Here is a 22,237-nt window from a genome sequence, read left to right as displayed (position 1 = left end):
TTAGTCTCTCTATATCATCTAAACCCTTTTAAAGTGTTCCATTAAAACACAATCATCCCTTTAGTTACTTTTATGTATTTTGCAACTCATATTTTTTGTCATTATCTGTAATTTTACATAAACCTGTATTCATTAATTCACTTATATGAACTTTTTTTTTTAGATTATTATAGATCTTTCCTTCAAAAGGATTCCCTTAAGACTTCAATTTTTTTTACCTTGTTTTTATCTCTTGTTCTTTAGACGAAAGCTTTGATATCGTCATTTAAACACTGATCTACTTTCAAACCCACATTAATACCAGAAATTTCTGTTACTTTCACATTTTCTCACCTTCTGAGTGGCCATTTACAATTACTGGCTAAATAGCCCTGCTGACCATAATTAAAACACTCTCTGTCATCTGGTGGGTTCATGTGTCAGCCTCAACTACAGCAACAAACACCTTGCCTATAGTTTGATCATTGAGCTTGCAAACGGCTCCAACTTACTGCACACCCTTGAAGCAGTGTGTCCCAATCAGGAATGTAAACAGAGCCACTGATAAGCAGTTCTCTGTATTATTTTGACAGTCCACCAGTGGCGGATTCAATTGCAATAGCCGCATCATAATCTTCATCATTATCACTGGCAGCACATTAATTTTCATAAGCTGCACAGAAAATCCCTCAACATATTCCAAGGGGTTTTCACAATGTTTCTGTTTAACATGAATCACATTTGTCCAAGGAAATGATCCCCAACCCATAATTACATTTACTTGTTTTTTTGTAATCATCGGAAGCAATACAAGGCTAAAAATGTAACATTTTCAGTTTCTTTCTTTGTTTAGCCAGTCAAGTTGTTGTTTAAATTTCCAAACAGAATCAAAACCCTGACTACCCATTTTCTTATTAATTTCACATTTCTTTGAAGTCAGAGCTTCAGAGCACAGCTGCTTACAGCGTTTGCTCTCTTCTGTCTCACTATTTGTTTCAGGACTGTTCAGGTTATTGATCAAGTTACTCAATTTGTCTGCCATATCTTAATCACAGTTCAAACTCACCTGAAGTTATTGCAGAAATGGAGGCGGCGATCTTTGAACAACACAGCTTGGCTTCTGCGTGATGAAACTGCAAAGTATACTCCAACATGACAGTTACATATACTGGTCCACGCCAATTTGGGTCACAACTTTTTATTTTTCTCTCGGGATCATTCCTGATGCATCCCTGGCAAACAACCCTATTTTTGTTAGTATCCCTAACTGCCTGATTCACTAAATTCGGGGATCCCCTATCTGAGATGGAAGAGATGGAGTAGGTTTGCGGCGCCCTGGACCTTCAATCCAGGGACGTACTCTGCTGGGGTGTTGCCACCAACAATGCCCAGCGGGGCCCCCACAGAGCACGCTTCGCTTGCGCTGTCTGCTCTTGTTAACTTTAAACCTTAAACAATGCTATCAGCGACTTCTTATACTTTTAACTTAGTATAATTAATCTTCACTCTCCTCATCGGAGTGAAGCTCTTCACTCGCCTCGTCGGAGTGAAGCTCTTCCGTCCCCCTTCACAATCTCTTCCATTCAGACAGCACTATCCTAATAATAAAATCTTTCTACCTTGTTTGCTGATTTGCCAGGGGTGTCACCAAGAATAATTGCCCGCCGCATTCTCCACCATACCGTTAGGGGTTAACAGTTTAGGACCCATGGACCAGATGTTTGAAAGAAGACCCGGAGTCAGAACTATTAAAAAATAGAAGAAAAGTTTTACTGAAAATAGTTTGCAGTTTCATCAGCAGAAGTCAGCTTCAAGACTCACACAGGAGTTCGTAGGCCGCCCCGCTTACAGTTACAAAGATCACAGCAGTTATACCATTTCCAAGGTCTAAGCTACGTCATTGCTTACAGGTTGAATGATTCTCATTGGCTAAGAAATAGATAAACATAGTAATTTTCCACACATAAACATATAGACTGAAGCATATCTCCATCTGATTATGCAGCTGACACTCAGACCCTGAAGTCAGGCACGTCGTGACCTTCCAGGTCGCATATTTGAGTTGCTGGGTGCCAGTATGTCTCGAACAACAATGCCAATGGTTCCTTAACCTGTAACCAAGAAGACTAACACACACACCAACACACAGTTGGTGCGTGTCTTACAATCGCGCCTTACAATTCAGCTTCAATTATCACCCCGAAAGAACAATTACAGTGCTTTACAACTATAGAACAAAAAGAGTTAAATAAACTTATCACTTCATCTAAAACAACAACATGTTTATTAGATCCTATACCAACTAAACTACTGAAAGAAGTGTTACCTGTAGTGGAAGAGCCTCTCCTCAATATTATTAACTCGTCTTTATCTAAACTGCGCTCGTTAAAATCACAAATTATTTACTTTTAGCTTCTGACCAAGGCTGTATCTCAATACTAGTTTTACTTGATCTTAGTGCTGCGTTCGATACTATAGATCACACAATACTCTTAGATCGACTACAAAATTATACTGGTGTTCAAGGACAAGCACTAAGCTGGTTCAAATCATACCTATCTGACCGCTACCATTTTGTCTATTTAAATGGAGAAAAATCGATCATAACTCCAGTAAACTATGGAGTGCCGCAGGGATCTGTATTAGGCCCTCTGTTATTTTCAATATATATGATGCCACTTGGAAATATTATAAGGAAACATGGAATTAGTTTCCATTGTTATGCTGATGACACTCAAATATATATTTCATCACGGCCGGATGAAAACGCTACATTTTCCAAATTGACAGAGTGTGTTAAAGATATAAAAGATTGGATGACGCGTAATTTTCTTTTATTAAATCCAGACAAGACAGAGGTAATACTTATCGGTTCAAAAAACCGCCCACAAAACCTCGCACAATACAACTTTAACATCATAGGATGTCCTGTTACTTTATCCTCTACAGTAAAAGACCTGGGTGTTATACTCGATTGCAACCTGTCTTTTGAAAATCATATTTCTTATGTTACAAAAACAGCCTTTTTCCACCTTAGAAACATTGCTAAGCTACGTAATATGCTATCAGTTTCTGATGCAGAAAAGTTAGTTCATGCATTCATGACCTCGAGACTGGATTACTGTAATGCTTTATTAGCTGGTTGTCCTGCATCCTCAATAAACAAGCTACAGTTAGTCCAAAATGCCGCCGCTAGAGTTCTTACGAGATCAAGAAAATATGATCATATAACACCGATTTTATCATCACTGCATTGGTTACCTATAAAGTTCCGTATTAATTACAAGGTATTGCTACTGACTTATAAAGCCCTAAACGGCTTAGCTCCAGTCTATTTAACGGATCTTCTATCGCCCTATAATCCATCGCGCTCTTTAAGATCACTAAATTCAAGGCTTTTGGTCATACCTAGGATATCCAGAACCACCAAAGGAGGGAGAGCATTTTCACATTTGGCTCCAAAACTCTGGAATAGTCTTCCTGATACTGTTCGTTGCTCAGACTCGCTCTCCCAGTTTAAAACTAGATTAAAGTCGCATCTCTTCAGCCAGGCATTCATATAATCCTACAGTTCAAACTACAATCCGGCCTCTATCCAATGCCAGAGGAGAACTGGCCCCCGACTGAGCCTGGGTTCTCCCAAGGTTTTTTTTTTCTCCATTAAGGCACCTGATGGAGTTTTAGGACACCATTAGGTCACTTGATGGAGTTTTTCGGTTCCTTGCCACTGTTGCCTTTGGCTTGCTCAGTTGGGGATATTTTGGGGATATTTAATTAAATTTTATCAATCAATAAATTCCTCTTGAAACAAACTTTGTTGTATTATTTTAATTTAATACTGTGAAGCTGCTTTGATGCAATCTGTATTGTGAAAAGCGCTATACAAAAAAACTTGACTTGACTTGACTTGACAGCCATTTCCAAGGTTGGATTTGGCCAGGCTCTAACTATAAACAGGAGTCTCGTCTCAAAACACCAAGATAACAAGTTCTTTCTCTCAGGATAGGACATTTTAGTCTAACTGGAAAATATAGGCTTTAACTGAGAAATGGTCCCTTCAGTGCCGGCCCGAGCCTTTTGGGGGCCCTAAGCAGAATTTGATTTGGGGGCCCCCTCCCACCACGCAGAGTCACCTGTGCTTGACGATTATTTACACAATGTCACGCTATAATGTTACATTATAAATTAATACAATGAGGTTATGTATTAATACAAAATAAATACTTAATAAAAAAATAGATACTTACAAAAGTTTTTACTTTTTCTTTACTCTTTTACTAACTCTTGGAAACTTCTGAAAACAAACTGTCACAAAACATATTAAAAAAATTATTTGCAAAATATCCTCCAACGTTTTGCAACACTTTGCAGTTTGAATGATGTCTTGTATGAACATGACGGAGTATGTTTTTATGTTTCCACTGTTCGATCGCGCCCACGACTCACACACACACACACACACACACACACACACAAACACACACACAACATATTCCAGCTTTGTAATCTTCCATTGTGATGTTTCCAAGCACATTTTTGCGCGTGTGAAGAGGATGATTTTTTTCCGTCGATATTGGAACGTGAGTGAAGTACAAAGCCTATGATAAAGAATAGTTTACCATCCAAATCCATCGCGAATGTTGAAACATTTTGATTCTAATGAGAGAGATACGTGAGCCCAACGCCACTTACTTTCACTTTCGCTTTAAATTATTTCGTTTTGGCTTGTTTATAGTTATTTTTTTATTCTTGTTCTGTTCTGAATATCATTACATTTAAAAGATAAATCATTGATCAAATCTAATTTTTGTGACATGGCTTAACATTACATTACCGTGACTTTGCGCACAAATTGTCTATGCACGCGAGGTTATGCGCATGACTCAAACACTGGCAGACACAGCAGCAGTTGTAGGCAGGTATATTGATCATGAAATCAGAATTTTCTTGTCTTGAATTATTAATCCTTTCATTCATTTATATCACTTGTTTAAGTTAATTAATATGTAAAAAAAAAAAAAAAAAAAAAAAAAAAAAAACTTGATTGGGGGCCCCCTGGTGGCGAGGGGGCCCCAAGCAGCCGCTTAGTTCGCTTATGCCTCGGGCCGGCCCTGGGTCCCTTAAACTATAGACTTCAATGACCCCTATTTGTTTGAACGTTGAAGACAAACTCAAACACAAAACCAGTTCCTATTTAATTTCTGGAAGCTGGGATAAATAGGCAAGCACTGTTACTACATTCAAATATCAAATACTGACATTAAAAAGAATACATGAAAATAACATTTCTCCAGAGAAGTCATTCAACTCATTTGATATTTAGAATGAAAAATATTGATTAATACCTTGATTATAATCACTCATTACATATACATTGAAGCAGCAGTGGATTCCAATCCACCCCCTTCACTAGTAATGGTTGTGCGTGAAAATCCCAGTAACTGAGCAGATTGTGAAATACTCAGACCGGCCCGTCTGGCACCAACAACCATGCCACGCTCAAAATTGCTTAAATCACCTTTCTTTCCCATATTCTGACATTCAGTTTGGAGTTCAGGAGATTGTCTTGACCAGGACCACACCCCTAAATGCATTGAAGCAACTGCCATGTGATTGGTTGATTAGATAATTGCATTAATGAGAAATTGAACAGGTGTTCCTAATAATCCTTTAGGTGAGTGTATAGTAAAGCTACAATTTTATAACCCTAAAACTGACCCTACTCTGGAAACTGGAAGAACTTCAAGTATGGACGCTGATTTGAACGCTTAGTAACAAGTTCAATGGCACGTCTCTACAGGGGGGAGCGTGCCTATGTTCCCACAGCCCTATGTTCCCAGAGCCCCAAGTGCCCACAGCTCTTTGTTCCCACAGAGGGTTAGGGTTACCCTAACCCTAAACCTAACCCTAACTAGCTGTAGCAGTGTAGAATAGCTGTAGTGTAGACTAGCTGTAGTAGTATAGACTAGCTGTTGAAATTATAGGGAAATGTATGAACACAATACTCAGTTTTGAAAATGTCCTAATGTGGGATCATAGAGTTCCTGACAGATTTCTCCTGACCTTTTGGTGACTTGGCGCTTCTTGCTTACAGTAACTGTTTGGGGGACAGGGGAGGGTTAAATGTGGTAAGAAAATTACTTGACTTAGAGTTTCATTTTGAGAAAAATCTTTGAAATTTTAAAAATATTGAGAGAACATAGGACTGTAGGAACATATGGTTGTGGGAACATAGAACCTAATTTTCAAAATTTTCAGTAAAAAAAAATTCTCAGAAATGTGGGAACATAGGGCCGTGGTAACATAGAGCTGTGGGAACAGAGGGATGACCCCAACTAGGGAGCTGGCACAAATCTCATCTGAGACTGCTTGTCTCTTAGCCCTTTCCCTTTCTCCTCCCTCTCTCATCTTATCCGTTTCATCGATCTGTTGAAGGTTCTGATTGCTGTGTGATCAGTTTTGACTCTTTGTGTAGTGCTTTCTAAATTACAACATTGTGTAGGCAATGATAAATGGATAATGTGTGTAAAGTTTTGCAGTGAAAGTTTAACAAATCTGACTCATGTGTCAAAACTGGGGAGTAGTGTTTATAGTTTGGGGAAAAGGGTGTGCTTTTTGATAAACGGTGTTGTGTTTTTGAAATTTGAGTTCAAATCCATAGTTACAGTGTTTCAGCAATCGAGAAAAACTGTAACATATACACCTAACAGATACACATTACTTATTATGATAGATCTTGTTTAATTACAAACAAGGTTGATTGTTTGAAAATAAGTAAAAAGACATGCATTAAAGTAATTAATTAATAATGCAGTTTGATGTTAAACAGAGTTTAAACTGTTAAACAGTTTATCTGTAAACAAGATTCCACAGTGTGATGTTTTTTTTAATCAACTATACAAATACAAAATATTGTTTTTCAATAAAGTATGAAAAAGTAAAAACAAAATATTCATCTTTTGTCTTTCACAACAATACCAGTAAAAATACACCAAATGCATATTTGTCAAACAAGCCATAAGGCTGTATTTAAAAACATTGGAATGTGAGGTTATTAAGTTTACTTGCAAAAAGCTCCAGCAGAACAAAGAATTAAGTCATCTGTCAACTGTAATAATATACAATATAAATTATAATCGTAAAATAAAAAACGGTGTATTTTTCTGTTACATACTATAATGCATCTTTGCAGTAATATAAAGTTACACAAGTTATATACACTCAATTAAGTAGTGATCCATATAGGCAGCCTCCTCTGGGGAAAAACAAAATGTCATAGACTGACACAGACACTGCTGCTGCACCACAGAATAAGTGAATATTGAGAAATGCAATCAAGAATGAGTTTTTACATTAAGGCCTAAATGTGATGATAGAGGAATTGTCATGAGGTCACCAAAGTCATCATGTGCTTACAAGATTTCATGGCAATCTGCCCAATTAGACAATATTCAATTTGACATTCTGGTCTAATGATTGTGCTACAGGGAATGTCATAAGGTCAACATGACATGATTCATTGCTCAGCAAATTACAGAAATCGGTTCATAACATTTGTTGTATGCAAGTCAAAAGTTTGGCCTAACGTTGGTGCAAAAGGAAAGGTCACAGGGTCACCACAATTAAGGGGAGTCTCTCTTAAAAGAGTATACACTACCCTAATATCATATGAGCCCAGTAATTACATCTGGTAATATCATACATGCAAAGTTTACATTTTTGGATAAGATTGGTGCACCTATACTGAGAGGTTTGTGCATTTTCAATGAACTGTGCAATGTGCTTACTAAATTGCTTGGAAAATCTAAATACACAGTTTGAATTTTTAACAAGATTTTGATGTGGTTAATCAATCAGCATACTAATAATACACAGATATAGGGCAAGTCCATTTCCTTCAACATAGTCCTTCGTGCAGCTTCCATCTGGGGAAATACAGAAAAACAAAAAAGCAAGAATTAGGATAAGAGGGTGAATTTCAGCTGTTTTAGAATAAGTAAGGTGTGTAAAGCATTAATAAAACACACAAATAAATTATTAAGAATAACAGTAACAGGGGGTTATTCCAAAAAACAAACAAACAAACAAACATAATAATAATAATAATAATAAATAAATTACCTAAATTGTGTTTTCCTCTTCATCCTCACTGGTGTCTGGACTACTGAGGCCACTTTGATCTTCCTCTTCAACATGTAGAAGGACAGAGGCCTCAGGACCTAAGGCAGTCTTGTACTGTTGGAGGACCACTTGGAACCTTTCTGACACCTCTGACAGTCTTCTTCTCAAGAGACAGCAAAGTCCCTCATTTCCCTGGTCTACGTCTCAAAATACAAACGAGATTACATTAAAGACAAACTATATTAAAGGTTGTATCAGTGATTTCAGGCCCAAACATAAAAGATCACATTCATCTAATCTTTCCTAATGATCCGCTAGCATAAGCAAGCCGTCAAAAAACGCGTCTCTGTAGGCAGCCTAGGCTCTGAGATCTGAACACAAAAACAATTGCACTCACCACCACTCAAAACCAAAACAAATAGTGTTCCAACCAATCACCGACAGGGGTGGGTGTTGTGAGGTTTTCGCGTGCAGCCGTCATAGGCAGCCTTGCACGAGCGCAAAACCTCACAACACCCGCCGTGATTGGTTTTGAGTGGTGGTGAGTGCAATTGTTTTTGTGTGCAGATCTCAGAGCCTAGGCTGCCTACAGAGACGCGTTTTTTGACGGCTTGCTTATGCTAGCGGATCATTAGGAAAGATTAGATGAATGTGATCTTTTATGTTTGGGCCAAATAACTTAAATGGAGTAAACAGATATCACCAATTCAAATCTACATAGCAGGATAATTGGCATTTTTATGTGTATCGCTGACATGGGACCAGGCTAGCTTCTGTATAAAACAACTTAAGGCAACATGGCTCACTGAGGTGACTTTATGGAGGGAGGCCCAAAGCAGCATATATATGTCTGATAGCTGTTTTAAGTTAACAGTTTTCTTCTTCACTACAGTTGTGCTGAAGTAACACATTTTGTTACTTGCTGACCAGCAAGGTTTTCTATGTTGACTGGAGGAGATAATAATAAGATTAATCTTGATGTTATGCTAACCCCATGTAACACACCAGGACACAAATTCCAATGTTCAAATTCTTTTGTTCATTTCCGCTTTCCAGTAACAGACATAGTACAACAAATCTGCACATCTTTCAAGCAAATGTGAATCTGTATAGCCTTACTGACTTGTTACCATAGCTACAGTAACAACTTTAATCCCCATTTTTTATGTATATCCCAAAGGACCACGGCAAAGAGAGCCATAACCGTTCTACTCCATCCAAGTTCTGTGACTGATGTGTTTTTTTGTATGTTTTTTTTAAACACATTAGATGGACAGGGTTTTAATTAAACTTACCCTCCTCAGCCAACTTGTTCTTGAGAACCATTGCCAGGCTCTGCAACCACGTGCAGTGTTGTGCCATCTCCAACACCAAAACGCTTGTTTCCTCATGCAGTCGCCTTGTTAACATCACTTGGTCGTGCACTCGTTTCTTGATCGAAATGTTTGCTAAGAATCAATAACAGTTATATGTATACATGAGACAATCTTGCATAATCACTAAAACATTGACTTTTTTTTTTTATCAATTGATACATAAGAAAACTGAAAATACACCATTAAACTAAATTAATATTACAACACTCAATATGTAACATGCATGCCTTAGTTCAGTATACTCTATAAAGCAGAACTGTAAATAAATTCCTGTGAAGCATCTAAAAACAGACATACCACTGCCATGAACCTCCCACGGCCATATTTGAGACACAGTACTCTCTCCAATTAGGGAATGCTCCACTACAGCTACGTCAATGGTTGTTGCCGATTCTAGTACAAGATCATTGTATTTCTGTTACTGTATCTCCTGAAGAATGAGTTTTTTGTCTTCTGCCAGCTTCCTTCGAAGGCGATGGTGAAACTCGCTGCTGTGTAGAAAGACATGAAGTACAGAGGCAGAGGTTTTTGACAGAACTCTTCAACAAGAAAAAAATTATAGCACCAAAAAATTGAAAAGCAAAGCTGCAGTTATTGAAGTATGTGAATATTATAATGTAGACTGACATGGGAAACAAATTGTCCAGTGTGTAACATTTTGGGGGGAATCTATTTGCAGGAATAACTAACACACACACACTTTTCATGATTGCCTGAAAATAATAATTGTGCATTAATTAATTTAGAATTGGCAGTTTTTTTTTATCTAAATACGTTCCCCTTTCACGGAGGCCGCTATGTTGCACCTCCATGTTCCTACAGTAGCCCACAACGGACAAACAAACACTGGATTTAGATAGTACCTCTCACATTTTCTCGTCGGCTACCGTAGCTTGGAAAGATAGAGGTGAGGGAAGCTGGTTGCAATCGTCAAACCTCACTGATAGATACCACTAAATCCTACCACTAATACAGACTGGTCATTTAAAGAACAGAATTCAATGATTGAGCTGAACTGTGCTACTACATTATTTGCTAATTCCATGTTGGTGGAGTAGGATGCATACAGTAGCCTGAATTTATCAACCTATTATATTATATAGTTATACCATTCTGACGGTAGAGGGTTCGCTTCCGGTGCCTCACACTAAGGTAGAGAGCCCCTCAATTGATTGCTGAAGTCCTCTGTGTGTGGTGCCTTGACTGGCACGAGATGTATCAGGTGTCTCTGTAGAAGATATAGTGAAAGCAAATTCACTGTTAAAACAACACAGAACCGTTTCTCTGCTTGAATTTCATGTAAAACCTTTTAATCCAACTTATTTAAAAACTTTGTATGTGCACTTCCTGCAGGGAACTGGGAATATACTAATAAACCTGACATAAATGTGGCATCACATTAGATGATGATCCGCCTACAATTTTTTGCTGCTCTTTAATATCAAACATAAAATTTTGATTGTAGAAAGGGATGTTTGTTGTTTCTTTTATCTGGTCATGCTTACCACCAGCTGCCCATTCCTTTACATCAGATAGCCACTGTGACACCACTTCATCTGTGCAATCTAGCTCTGTTTTTAGGTCAGCTAGCCTTGCAGTCTCATCATGGAGTCTCTGACAAGTCTGATGAACAGTGTTATACAATAATCAGGATTAAAACTTTGTATGATTAACAACAGGCCAAGTAAACACAACAAAAGGACACACAAAACAATTAATATGAGACTTACCTTCACATATCTTGTGGAAAGTGCCTGATGTAAAGAGAGATTTTTTTTTCTCGTTCCACCCCATTGCATGCAATGTAAGCATGTCCACCCGTGCTGTTGAAAGCAAATAATGAGGTTACGATGATCAATCTAAAAAAAGTATACACGAATATTGCAAACTCTGGTCACCTGCTTTGGACATATATTTGGTCGTCAGGGCACAACGTGAGAGGTAACTGTTCACTTGCTCCACCTCCTCACCAGCGGTTGTCCCTGCTCCTTCCTGGTTCCTGCCACTCCAATTAATCTGTTAGTAAAGGGTGGAAGAAATTCAATTAAATGTTATTTATATAGCCCAATATCACAAACCACAATTTGCACCAAAGGGCATTACATTCCATGCAAGAAATGGTTATGCAAAAAGACAAGATAATATAGTGTAGCTTAACTTATATTTCATATTATTAATGTGCTTGTAAATATTACAAATGTACATTTGATGCCAAAATATTATACACACCTCACACTTAGTAGCATGGGCTCGAGCATGCATTACACTGAGAAAGGGTTTCATAGTGGTCAGTTCCTGAAGAGCAGGAAGGACACTAGCAACTTTCTCCAGGTATGGCCAGTATTTGCATGCCACGTCCATTGCGAAGAATTGTGCCTTGGCTGGCATGAGCTCCCTTTGAAGGTACAGAGGGTAGGCAAATATCTCCCCCTGTACATATTAAGGGCTTTCAAAAGGAACCCATGGCGACACACAGCAACCTCCATCCCCTCTTCATCCAATTTTGAAGCCCTCCTTGAAGTTTCCCTCGCTGCTGTCCACTGGGAGTCCCCACATGTGCCTCTTCCCTGTGTCTATGACACACAAAACAAACACGACAAATCAAATAAAAGCAATGGCGTCATTCAATATATGGCATTTATTCTCTCAATTTGATTTTGTAATTGGTAGGCAGGAGTAATTGAAGTGGGGGTTACGTTTATTATTGTAACAACTATTTTGTCAACTTGCATTTCTCACTGCTTTCTGTATGGTGTCGACAAATCTAGACACCGCACTGTCTTCAGCCACAAAGAGCCCCTCAAAAAAGCCAGGATCATCAGAGCTGAGGAAGAAAGAAAAATAGAAAATCCATTCATGAAATATATGAAGTAAGAAAATGAATCAATAAAAAGACTGGAAGAAAGATCACCTTCCGTTTCGGCGAAAGCGATATAGCTTTCTGTTTCCATCTGCTGAAACAGCCAACATTTCCGGCGTGCAGGCTGGGCAAGTGAAAGGAGCACTACAGCAGAGCTGGTCTTCCTCAAATGATGCATACGAAAGCTCTAAGAAGCTGCGCTGCAGTGCATCGCCGTTGATAGGTCCAGACTGGAAAATATATAGAATGAAATAGTATTTTGATATTGTCTGCTTATGGATTTTTTTTTTTATATAAAATGGTAATAACATTTACACTTACTCTTCCTCCACACTTAGTGCGATGCTCCAGCAGTTTTGCGAAGGCTTGTCTGGAGAATCCCGGAGAGATGATCTTGAGTTCCTGAAGGGAGCTCAAGAGGTCCAGTGTATAAAGTGTGGAATTGGTGACGGAGGCTGGCCAATATCCACTTCTTAGGAGGTCTTTTAAGTCAGGGGTCCACTGCTGCTGGCATGTTTGACATTCATACAGTGGCTGATGCAAGTCAAAACGCCCTTGGAACAAAAAAAAAATAATTAAAAATATAATTCACATTTACCACATACTTAATTTTACAACACTTAGTTCATTATGCACATTGTGAATGGTTGAGAGACATTGCACAAATTCCTATAATCCCACATTTATATTTTCAAATTCACTAAATTCCACACTGCTGTGTTGATTGGACATTATGCTGGAAAGATGCTAATCATTTTTTTCTTTGCAGAGGACAAAAAAACCCCAAAACATCTGTCTTTGTTTCAGTTAATTACAATACCATGTGCTATTCCATATGTTCTGTCACTTCTGCAATTGTAAGCACAATGCCACAGCACACTAGTGTGAAAAACATCAAATCTACAATATATATATATATATATATATATATATTTTTTTTTTTTTTTTTTTTTTACCATTGATGGTAATTAAAATCACTGGTTTGCCTGGTAACACAGTGAAGTTTGTGCCTCCACAGGAGCAGTCTGGCACCTTCACAGTTGGCAAACGCATTCCCTGTTGTGGAGTGGATGTGTTTTGTGATGCAATACATCACAGTCCCCACAGAACCACTCCTCAGGAAGACACTCTCTGCACCTAAGGAGAAAATAAAACAATATTATAATATAATACATTATTTCAGGTGAATAACTTATATAAAGTACTGTACACTCTATTTAAGCTATTTCACTTTTACTAGGTTCGATATTATTGTAAAGGATTGCATAGTGGCTCAGTGTTTAGCATTGTCACCTCACAGCAAGAAGGTCCTAGATTTACTTTTCTCATTAATGTGTTTTTCATCTGGGTATCTAAGTCTTCTCCCATCCCAAAAGACATGTATCTTAGCCTATGAAGCAGGGCACTCAGCAAACCCACCCTGGGTAATTGAAGTTTGGTATTAATGAAAACCAACCTAATAACAGCAGGCTCGTTGCAAAGGCAACACAGGGGATGACCAACAGCCTCTTTTGAAATAAGGCATTTTAGGTGGTATGGTCTTGCTTCCTTCCAGCGCTCTGAGGCTTTCTGCTGCCGAAAAGACCATGATGATGCAGAGCTACTTTGAGGCTGAGCAGCAGGAGGACATGACGCCAAAATATCAGAGAGCCTCTCCATATTTTTTTCTGTAAAGAAAATCCAAAAATAAAGCAGTAAGGGATCATTTAGATAAGGAACAATTAAAAGTCAACTGATCAGTATTAGAATGAACACTTTTTTTATACTGTACATGCATAAATTCATCACTGTGAATTACCAAATTACATTTACATTTTGAGGATTTAGTTTTGTTGAGGTTGCAGTAAGTGGAACCTCCACACTGGATGACAGGGAGCACTCAACCGTGGGGTATGTGGCTGTAAAACAGCACATAGAAGAATAAGAAAAAAGTTAGGCTATCACACTCTATTCTTGTTCTTCTTTTCAAACTATATACTAAACAATTTATGAAATCAGACATTTTTTTGTTAAGTACTTGGAAATATCTTCTACAATAGCGTCACTGAAAGGTTTATCTACTTTTTAATGTCTTTTTAGATATTTGAATATTTTAAACTCTCAATAAACAATTACAGTGTTCTAATTTGAGTTGGTCCAACATTGTCATAGTAAATTCCTACAAATGTCAAATAATTCAGATATAACCTGTGGCGGAGGCTTGGCGTCGCCCTCCTCGCCTCCCCCTCGGCTTACCACGTCCTACAGAGTCCCTTTTAGAGGTGTGTGGAGGGTCTCGTATACGTTTCCTCTCATCAGCTGCTCTCTGTGTATTGGAGTGAATATTTCTTGTAAGACTGATGTTGATAAAAGTAAGGTAACCAAAAGGCAGGTAACTTGTGAAAGGAAAACACAACATAGGGTGTTAGTAAGGTGTTGAACAGCTTAAATGAGCCTTGGAATAGATTCTCCAAGTATCTGTAACTCAGAGGGATGGAACTGCATATACTATTATTATTATTATTATTATATTCCCTTATTAACACATGTCACAGAGCATGGCAGGATGCATCATGCAATATACCTGTATTAAATCTTCTGCACTCATCATTCTTACATATTCCTCATCACATTTTACTTTAATTTGTTATGTTTGTTATAAAATGATTGAGGTGTACAAAAACTCTAACCTTGGCTTCAGCTAGAATGTGTTCATGTTTCAGCTCCAGAGCCATGCGTCTCCCCTCTTGGTAGTGGGGATCCTTTGAATCAAGTTTATGCTTGGTGGCCATTGCAATGCAGTCAGATACAGACAGACAGACAGACAGACAGACAGACAGACAGATACAAACAGACAGTCAGGGATGGGCAGTATTTCAGATACATGTATTTAAAATACGTATTTGAAATACAAAATACTATTTTGTATTTTAAAGCCTTTGGAAAAAATCAAATGTAATTTGTATTTAAATACATTTAAGATGAGTATTTTTGTATTTTCAAAATACATAAAATACTTTTTGCCAGTCAACCTCTTTATCAGGGTATTGATTTTGTGCATCAACTAGTTCAGACATTCACTAGCTCAGCATTAGATCAGTGATTTCTTTTTTTTTTTTTTTTTGGAATAAGGTGAGAATGTCATGATCAATTCTACTTGTTGATTAAAGTTAAAATTAGGGGTGTGAACCGACACTGGTCTCACGGTTCGGTTCGATTATGATTATTATGTCATCGATCCGGTTCAATTCGATATCACGATGCATCACGATGCACCGCATGTGCTCGCTTGTTCGGGAAGTTGCAGTGACAGAAAAAGTGACATTCCAGTTTAAGTTTCAAGGGATTAAAGCTTGTTTATGACACTAAGAAAAGGAAAATCTGTCAAATAAATTTTGTTTTAAAGAAATGTTCATTTAAAAGCAGCGCTCATTAAGCAGTGTATTATGTTACCATTAAAGATGCGCGCATCAACCGTCGCCGAGTCCGCTGTTGAAAGTGATGATCATCCATTTATAATCACGCGTAACAACACAGAATAATTGTAATTTGACCATCGGGTGCGGATACTTAAATCAGAGAAAGTTATTGGGGCGGGTGGGTGATTTGTTTTTGGCTGCGGATTCGGGTTACGGAGCTCATCCACTTACTCTAAGCAGTCAGACTCTGCCGGGCGATAACAGCTCGGGGTGAAAACGGCTAACGTGGTTTATCAAGTTAGTGGTATTACCTCCTGCATATTCTATTTGTGCGTGACATGAGCGCACACAGCGCGTCTTCTGCAGGTTGTGCTTACCACGTTGTTCATAAAAGCCGAAATGTGCCCAGATGTTGGCTTTTAAAGTAGTTGGAGCATTTTTAATTTTCTCTCACTCGCGTCTCACCTCCCTCTGCCATTGTATGCTACCGCAACAAAGCACGTACCCGACAAATGACGTAAGAAAAGCGTCAGTACATTATAACCGGTTATGGTCTATTACTGAACCGATACCGAATCGTCCTTGTCTGCATCGCGATGCATCGTAGAAACGATTAATTTTGACACCCCTAGGTAAAATAGTGCATTATTCACTTCAGTTAACGTGAAAGAATAAAAGAGCAGAGACAAGTGGGAAAATAGCGTAAGCCAATCAGTCTTGACCGGTTGTTTATTTTGATCAACTAGCTTGTCAAATGTGTTTAAAGCATTACTGCATGTTAGGGCTGGGTGATATGACACTACGGGCCCTATCTTGCACCCAGCACAATTGACTTTGTACACCGATGCATGTATCATTCCTATTTTGCACCCGCGCTCAGTAGCCTGGCTAACGTCAGACCAAGTCTCATTTGAGACTTGGTCTGGGAACCACATGTTCATTTTCTCGTATTTGAGGCGTGGTTTACGAATGCCCAGAGCCGTTTATTGGGCGCTATGAATGTCTATCAAATGCGCCTGTACGTAGCTCATAGCCAATCGTTTCAATTATACCAGATGACATATGTAGAGTGACAGAAATTCGACGAGGAAAAAGACGATGGGTCAAAGATTTATTTGTACACGATGGCGTTTAGCGAATATTACCGTTTGTGCAAGATAAACATGAGGGTAGAGGTAACGTCGAGTCTGATGCCATGTTGGATCCATAGATATAAACAAACTGCTTCGGTGTCGTCATCGTCTTGCTGCTCCCTCCCCGTTCTGTGATTGGTTCCCTTTTTCAGGGGAAAATCTGGTCCATGGTGTCCAGGCTGCCTTGCAGCGTGAATAAAATCGCGCTGCGAGCAAGGCAGCATCGGGAAACCCAGGCTACGCGCTCAGTGGACTTCAGGGGAAATCATTGTTGTGTCCATGAAGATGTGAAAAAATAGGCATAAATCTAGCTTACACATTTACCCAAATTATCATACGCCTGTTTAACCGAAGCTAATCTGGGTGTGTTTCTCCATCCCCAATGTCACTTCTCTGTGTTTTACGGCCCTGACGAGAACGTCGCTCTCCTCGGCTGTGAACCGCTCCTGGCGTGCATCTAGCAAATCCGCCGTTATAATAGCAAACCCGCCATGGAACAAGCGCGCCTGCTCTTAAAGGGAATGTGAGATGACGCTCTGATTAATTATTTATTTTAAAAAAATCAAAAGAGTTTGAAATTCAGTCTATGCTGTGGAATCAAAACTGATATGGAGAATTGTGAAACCATGATATTGTTACAGTGAAGTAAAATTGAGATTTTGGTCATATCGCCCATCCATATTCTTTGCTAATTAGCAGAAAAGGTTCCCACAGTTTTAAATACAGTATGAATTTTTTAATAGTGTTCACCACAAGTAATAGACTACATTGTAACCAGAAATAAGTATATAAATGGCTGCTATTTTGCATAAGTTTATTTGTAATTGCCAGAAAGAAAGAAAGAAAGAAAGAAAGAAAGAAAGAAAGAAAGAAAGAAAGAAAGAAAGAAAGAAAGAAAGAAAGAGTGAGGTTAGGAATGATAAGTCAGTAGGCCTATGTAGTTTCTTCATTCACTGTGACCTATCCCTGCACTGGATGGCCAATTTCACAAGTATTTTGTGTATTTTCAAAATACAAAATACTGTATTTGTATTTAAATACATTTTTTCACACAGTATTTTGTATTTGTATTTAAATACATTTTTCCACACAGTATTTTGTATTTGTATTTTAAATACATTTCCATGTATTTATGCCCATCTCTGCTTACTATGTAGGTTTTAAGTCCAAAATAGCTGACAAACTGGTAGCCAGCATATTATTTTTGGGCTTCATATTCTCACAACATAGTCGAGCACCCATTTTTTTTACTCAAAAGCTACATAGTAGGCTCATACCTACAAACAAACAGTATGTGTGGGTTCAAAGTTTCACAACCAAGTGAGTGAGCACCCTATCTAGACAGCATTTCTGGACTCAAACCCTACCTAGTAACGTTAGGCTGCCTACCAACAAACAAACAAAAAAACAGCATTTTTGGGCTTCATAGTCCTAGTGAGCTGCCTAACGTTACCCTAGACAGCAGTCATTTGAATGCCTAGGTAGGCAGCTCACTTCTTCCTGAGCATATCCACAGAGAGCAAAGTGTTTACCTGCAGAACCACCTCGACATCATAGGAGTTTCCTTTGCTCTTCTGGTGCCCGCGGAACTGGGAGCCGCTGTAGAGCAGAGAGGTGTTGACGCCGGGCTGACGGGTATTGATCGGCGGGGGCGGAACGAGAGAGGCCGAGGCAGTAGCACCTCAATGCAGAACACGAGATCCGGGGGGCGGAGTTGGATCCAGATAAAGGGGTGGAGATTGGTAGGTTTAGGGGTGGGTTTAGGGATTAAGGGGTGGAGATGGGTAGGTTTAGGGGTAGGTTTAGGGATCAGGGGGTGGAGATGGGTAGTTTTAGGTATATGTAAGGTGGGAGGAGTTGGATCTAGATCCGACTCCTCCCCGTGGATTTCATGTTCTGCAGTGAGGACCATCTCGGCCGAGGCCATGCAGGCCAACGACGAGCCCTGACAGCAGTCGGTACGGACCGGCATGTTTGATCGCTTCTGCGGGGAAGTCCCCGAACACAACCAGCTGAGCGTCGCTTATCCGAGACCCGGGAAGAGAAGAAAACGCGACACTGACAGCGCAGTGCGTGAGTTTCGGAGTTTCTCCCGCAGGACGTGCGGATGAGTCCCTCAGAGCAGAATGAAGGCGCTCAACAGCGAGTCATGTGATCCAGCATGCTGTTCTCTGATTGGATGACGAACATCGGGGAACTATGACGCTGGATGTTCATTGGGTACTCTGGAAAAGGCATGATGGGATTTGCAGTTCTATTACAAGAAAGCAGTAGAAATGTAGAGAATCGTTTATGTTGTGACAGCTGTTTCTAAACAATAAATTTGCTAATAAAACCTGTTTAACGTGGTATGTATATATATATATAATTCCATTTGTGTATATACACACACACAATTTAAAACAAATTTAACAAATTTCTTAAACATATTTGGCAGAAAGGATTGTGTTAGCTATGATAACATGTAATGACTTGTAAATGTGTGTATATATGTGTGTGATATATATATATACAATTTATATAGCTTTATTTCCAAATTATATATAACTAGCCCACACCCCATTTGAGAAATGCCCTTTTATGTAATATACAGCTCTCTCTCTCTCTCTCTCTCTCTCAACAAATGGAATTGCTGCAGCACTCTTTACTCGTCTGTAGATGGAAGCATTGCATAAAGTACAAAAACAAACCCGACAACATTCTTGTAAAACTGATGATCTCAAAATTTTATAAACAAAACAAAGATAATACAGCTGCATACTTATCAACATCTAACAACAAAATAAGCAAAAATAGTTTATATATATACATACATAACTGTATATATTCTGGATCTGACAAGAGAAACATTTGAATTGTCCTCAGATGATGCCATGTCCTCCAGCTCATCCTGTACCAAGAGCTACAGGGCAGCATAGGAAATGAGGACGAAGGATCAGTCAATACTAAAAATAAGTGTCTGGCATGTAGTTACGATGGCTTTTGACTTCTTAATTATTCATAATTATACACAAATTAAGTGATCATGAAGACAGTTTTCCACTGACCGTTGCCAGATCATCCGGTATTTTCTCGCACAAATTCAATGAACCATCCAACCATGGTCTTTGAAGATGTCCTCTAAAAAAATAAAATAAATAAAACATATTTGTGAAACTTCCACTTGTTTAGGTGATATGTTCCGTAATTACATTAAAAATATTGGTATTTTTATTCTGACCTCCAGTTGGTTCACCAGTGGCAGTTCAAGACTCATGACGGTCGGTTTAAGAGAACTGCTCAGCCTGTTCATGGCAGGAAGTGATGTGAGCTTCAAGAAGATTGGTGTCTGTGATCTGTTGCCTTTCCACAATCTTCTGCAATAGAACAGAATTTAATTTGTGAGCGTTTTGATGTGTTCAACTGGTCAGAAACAGGTTGTCTGTTAGCTCCAAATGGGAATTTTTAAAATTCAGAATAAGACATTTTTCAATCTCTTTCAGTAAACAATTGCAACAATCTGCCCTTTTAGATGAGACCAATTTAACAAGAGAGATAAGTCTCTGCTGTAACAAACCCACGCTTACAGATACTGACAAAAGGAAACTACTTACTCTACAAACCAAATTAGATCATATTTATACACGAAAAGCAAATGTAGCATTTATTAGATCCAGAGCAAAATGGATCGAGGAAGGAGAAAGGAATTCATCTTATTTCTGTAGATTAGAAAAATCTCGCCAGGAAAGGAATAATATAGGAACACTGATCATTAACCTCTTCAGACCCGAGCTTTGGTTTGGCGTACATTTTAGATTTCTTCTAGCTTTTTGGGGTTAGGAGGGACCAATATATATAATAACCAGATATTATCTTTGAACATGAAGCACTTTTTGAAAAAAATGATGTCCACATATGTGGACACTGGGTCTGAATTCACAGAAAAAAATCAATACACCATTGTGTAACAAAGTGCAAATCTCTTTTATTTACAGCCTGTGCCTGAACATTTTTCGTTGTTACTCTTGTATAACTTCTGAACATACATACATACATCTTCCGCTTATCCGGGGCCGGGTCGCGGGGGCAGCAGTCTAAGCAGAGATGCCCAGACTTCCCTCTCTCTAGACACTTTGTCCGGCTCTTCCAGGGGGACACCGAGGCGTTCCCAGGCCAGCTGGGAGACATAGTCCCTCCAGCGTGTCCTAGGTCTTCCCCGGGGTCTCCTCCCAGTGGGACGCACCCGGAACACCTTCCCCGTAAGGCGTCCAGGAGGCATCCAGAACAGATGCCCGAGCCACCTCAGCTGACCCCTCTCGATGTGGAGGAGCAGCGGCTCTACTCTGAGCTCCTCCCGAGTGACCGAGCTCCTCACCCTATCTCTAAGGGATCGCCCAGCCACCCTGCAGAGAAAGCTCATTTCGGCCACTTGTATCCGGGATCTTGTCTTTTCGATCATGACCCACAGCTCAGCCCAGGTGAGTTGGAAAATTTATCCGGGGCCCCACCCTGGAGCCAGGCCCGGGGTTGGGGCTCTTATGAGAGCGCCTGGTGGCCGGGCCTCCCCTCCCCCCATGGGGTCCGGCCGGGCTCAGCCGGAAGAAGCGACGTGGGATCGCCCTCCCGTGGGCTCACCACCCGTAGGAGGGACTGTAAGGGGCCGGTGCTTAGAGGATAGGGCGGCAGTCGAATGCGGGGGCCTCGACGACCCGATCCCTGGTCCCTGGAGGGGTGCTGGAAAGCGCTCTTACTGGGGACTCTGTCGTTCTACTTGGGGACTTCAACGCCCACGTGGGCAGCGACAGTGACACCTGGAGGGGCGTGATTGGGAGGAACGGCCACTCTGATTTGAACCCGAGCGGGCTAGTTACAGCTTGTCCATAACGAACACCATGTTCAAGCATAAGGGTGTCCATCAGTGCACGTGGCACCAGGACACCCTAGGCCGGAGGTCGATGATCGACTTTGTGGACGTTTCATCTGGCCTCTGGCTGTATATCTTGGACACTCGGTGAAGAAAGGGGCGGAGCTGTCAACTGATCACCACTTCTGAACATTGATATGGAAAAACAAAATTTCTATCCAAATAAAAAACATATCCAAAAAATGTGCTTTCTTTTTTGTAACACTCCAAAACTTCAACTTCTCCAAACTAGGAATGTTATTTTTATTTGTGTGTGTGTGTGCGCGCGCGATCGCGAGTGAGCAAGAGAGTGTGTGTGTGTGTGTGTGTGTGTGTGTGTGTGTGTGTGCGCGAATGAGTGAGTGAGTGAGCGTGTGTGTATGTGTGTGCGCGCTCGATCGCAGTGAGCAAGAGTGTGTGTGTGTGTGTGTGCGCGCACGCGATAGTGAATGAGCAAGAGACGTGTGTGTGTGTGTGTGTGTGTGCGA

General features: G+C 39.7%; 2 protein-coding genes and 2 long non-coding RNA genes across 4 annotated transcripts; all 4 read right to left on the bottom strand.

Annotated features, from left to right (window-relative positions):
- Nucleotides 1–276: 276 nt before the first annotated feature.
- LOC309491350 lies at nucleotides 277–4,032 on the bottom strand. Its single transcript, XR_014203047.1, has 2 exons — nucleotides 3,882–4,032; nucleotides 277–2,105 (listed from the first exon to the last, which is right to left on the bottom strand). It is a non-coding gene; the product is annotated as an uncharacterized lncRNA (long non-coding RNA).
- Nucleotides 4,033–6,706: 2,674 nt separating this feature from the next.
- Nucleotides 6,707–9,838, bottom strand: LOC309491351. Its single transcript, XR_014203048.1, has 4 exons — nucleotides 9,774–9,838; nucleotides 9,396–9,548; nucleotides 8,101–8,297; nucleotides 6,707–7,904 (listed from the first exon to the last, which is right to left on the bottom strand). It is a non-coding gene; the product is annotated as an uncharacterized lncRNA (long non-coding RNA).
- A 332-nt stretch (nucleotides 9,839–10,170) lies between these two features.
- Nucleotides 10,171–13,998, bottom strand: LOC309491349 (uncharacterized protein). The gene is made up of 10 exons (XM_082190379.1): nucleotides 13,793–13,998; nucleotides 13,293–13,473; nucleotides 12,658–12,890; nucleotides 12,388–12,566; nucleotides 12,207–12,300; nucleotides 11,706–12,049; nucleotides 11,375–11,492; nucleotides 11,207–11,299; nucleotides 10,982–11,099; nucleotides 10,171–10,704 (listed from the first exon to the last, which is right to left on the bottom strand). The coding sequence occupies exons 2-6, from the start codon at nucleotides 13,387–13,389 to the stop codon at nucleotides 11,765–11,767; spliced, it is 888 nt and encodes a 295-aa protein (XP_082046505.1). The 5' UTR covers nucleotides 13,390–13,473; nucleotides 13,793–13,998; the 3' UTR covers nucleotides 10,171–10,704; nucleotides 10,982–11,099; nucleotides 11,207–11,299; nucleotides 11,375–11,492; nucleotides 11,706–11,764.
- Nucleotides 13,863–18,534, bottom strand: LOC309491348 (uncharacterized protein; the record flags this gene model as incomplete). The annotated part of the gene is made up of 5 exons (XM_082190378.1): nucleotides 18,400–18,534; nucleotides 15,006–15,095; nucleotides 14,524–14,641; nucleotides 14,149–14,234; nucleotides 13,863–14,003 (listed from the first exon to the last, which is right to left on the bottom strand). The coding sequence occupies exons 2-5, from the start codon at nucleotides 15,048–15,050 to the stop codon at nucleotides 13,863–13,865; spliced, it is 390 nt and encodes a 129-aa protein (XP_082046504.1). The 5' UTR covers nucleotides 15,051–15,095; nucleotides 18,400–18,534.
- Between the last annotated feature and the right edge of the window lie 3,703 nt (nucleotides 18,535–22,237).

Source organism: Leuciscus leuciscus, assembly GCF_965113295.1.
Source record: "Leuciscus leuciscus genome assembly, contig: HAP1_SCAFFOLD_97, whole genome shotgun sequence".
Taxonomy (NCBI): Eukaryota; Metazoa; Chordata; class Actinopteri; order Cypriniformes; family Leuciscidae; genus Leuciscus; species Leuciscus leuciscus.
The sequence above is the reverse complement of the archived record's forward strand: the minus strand, read 5'-3'. Positions and strand labels throughout refer to the sequence as shown.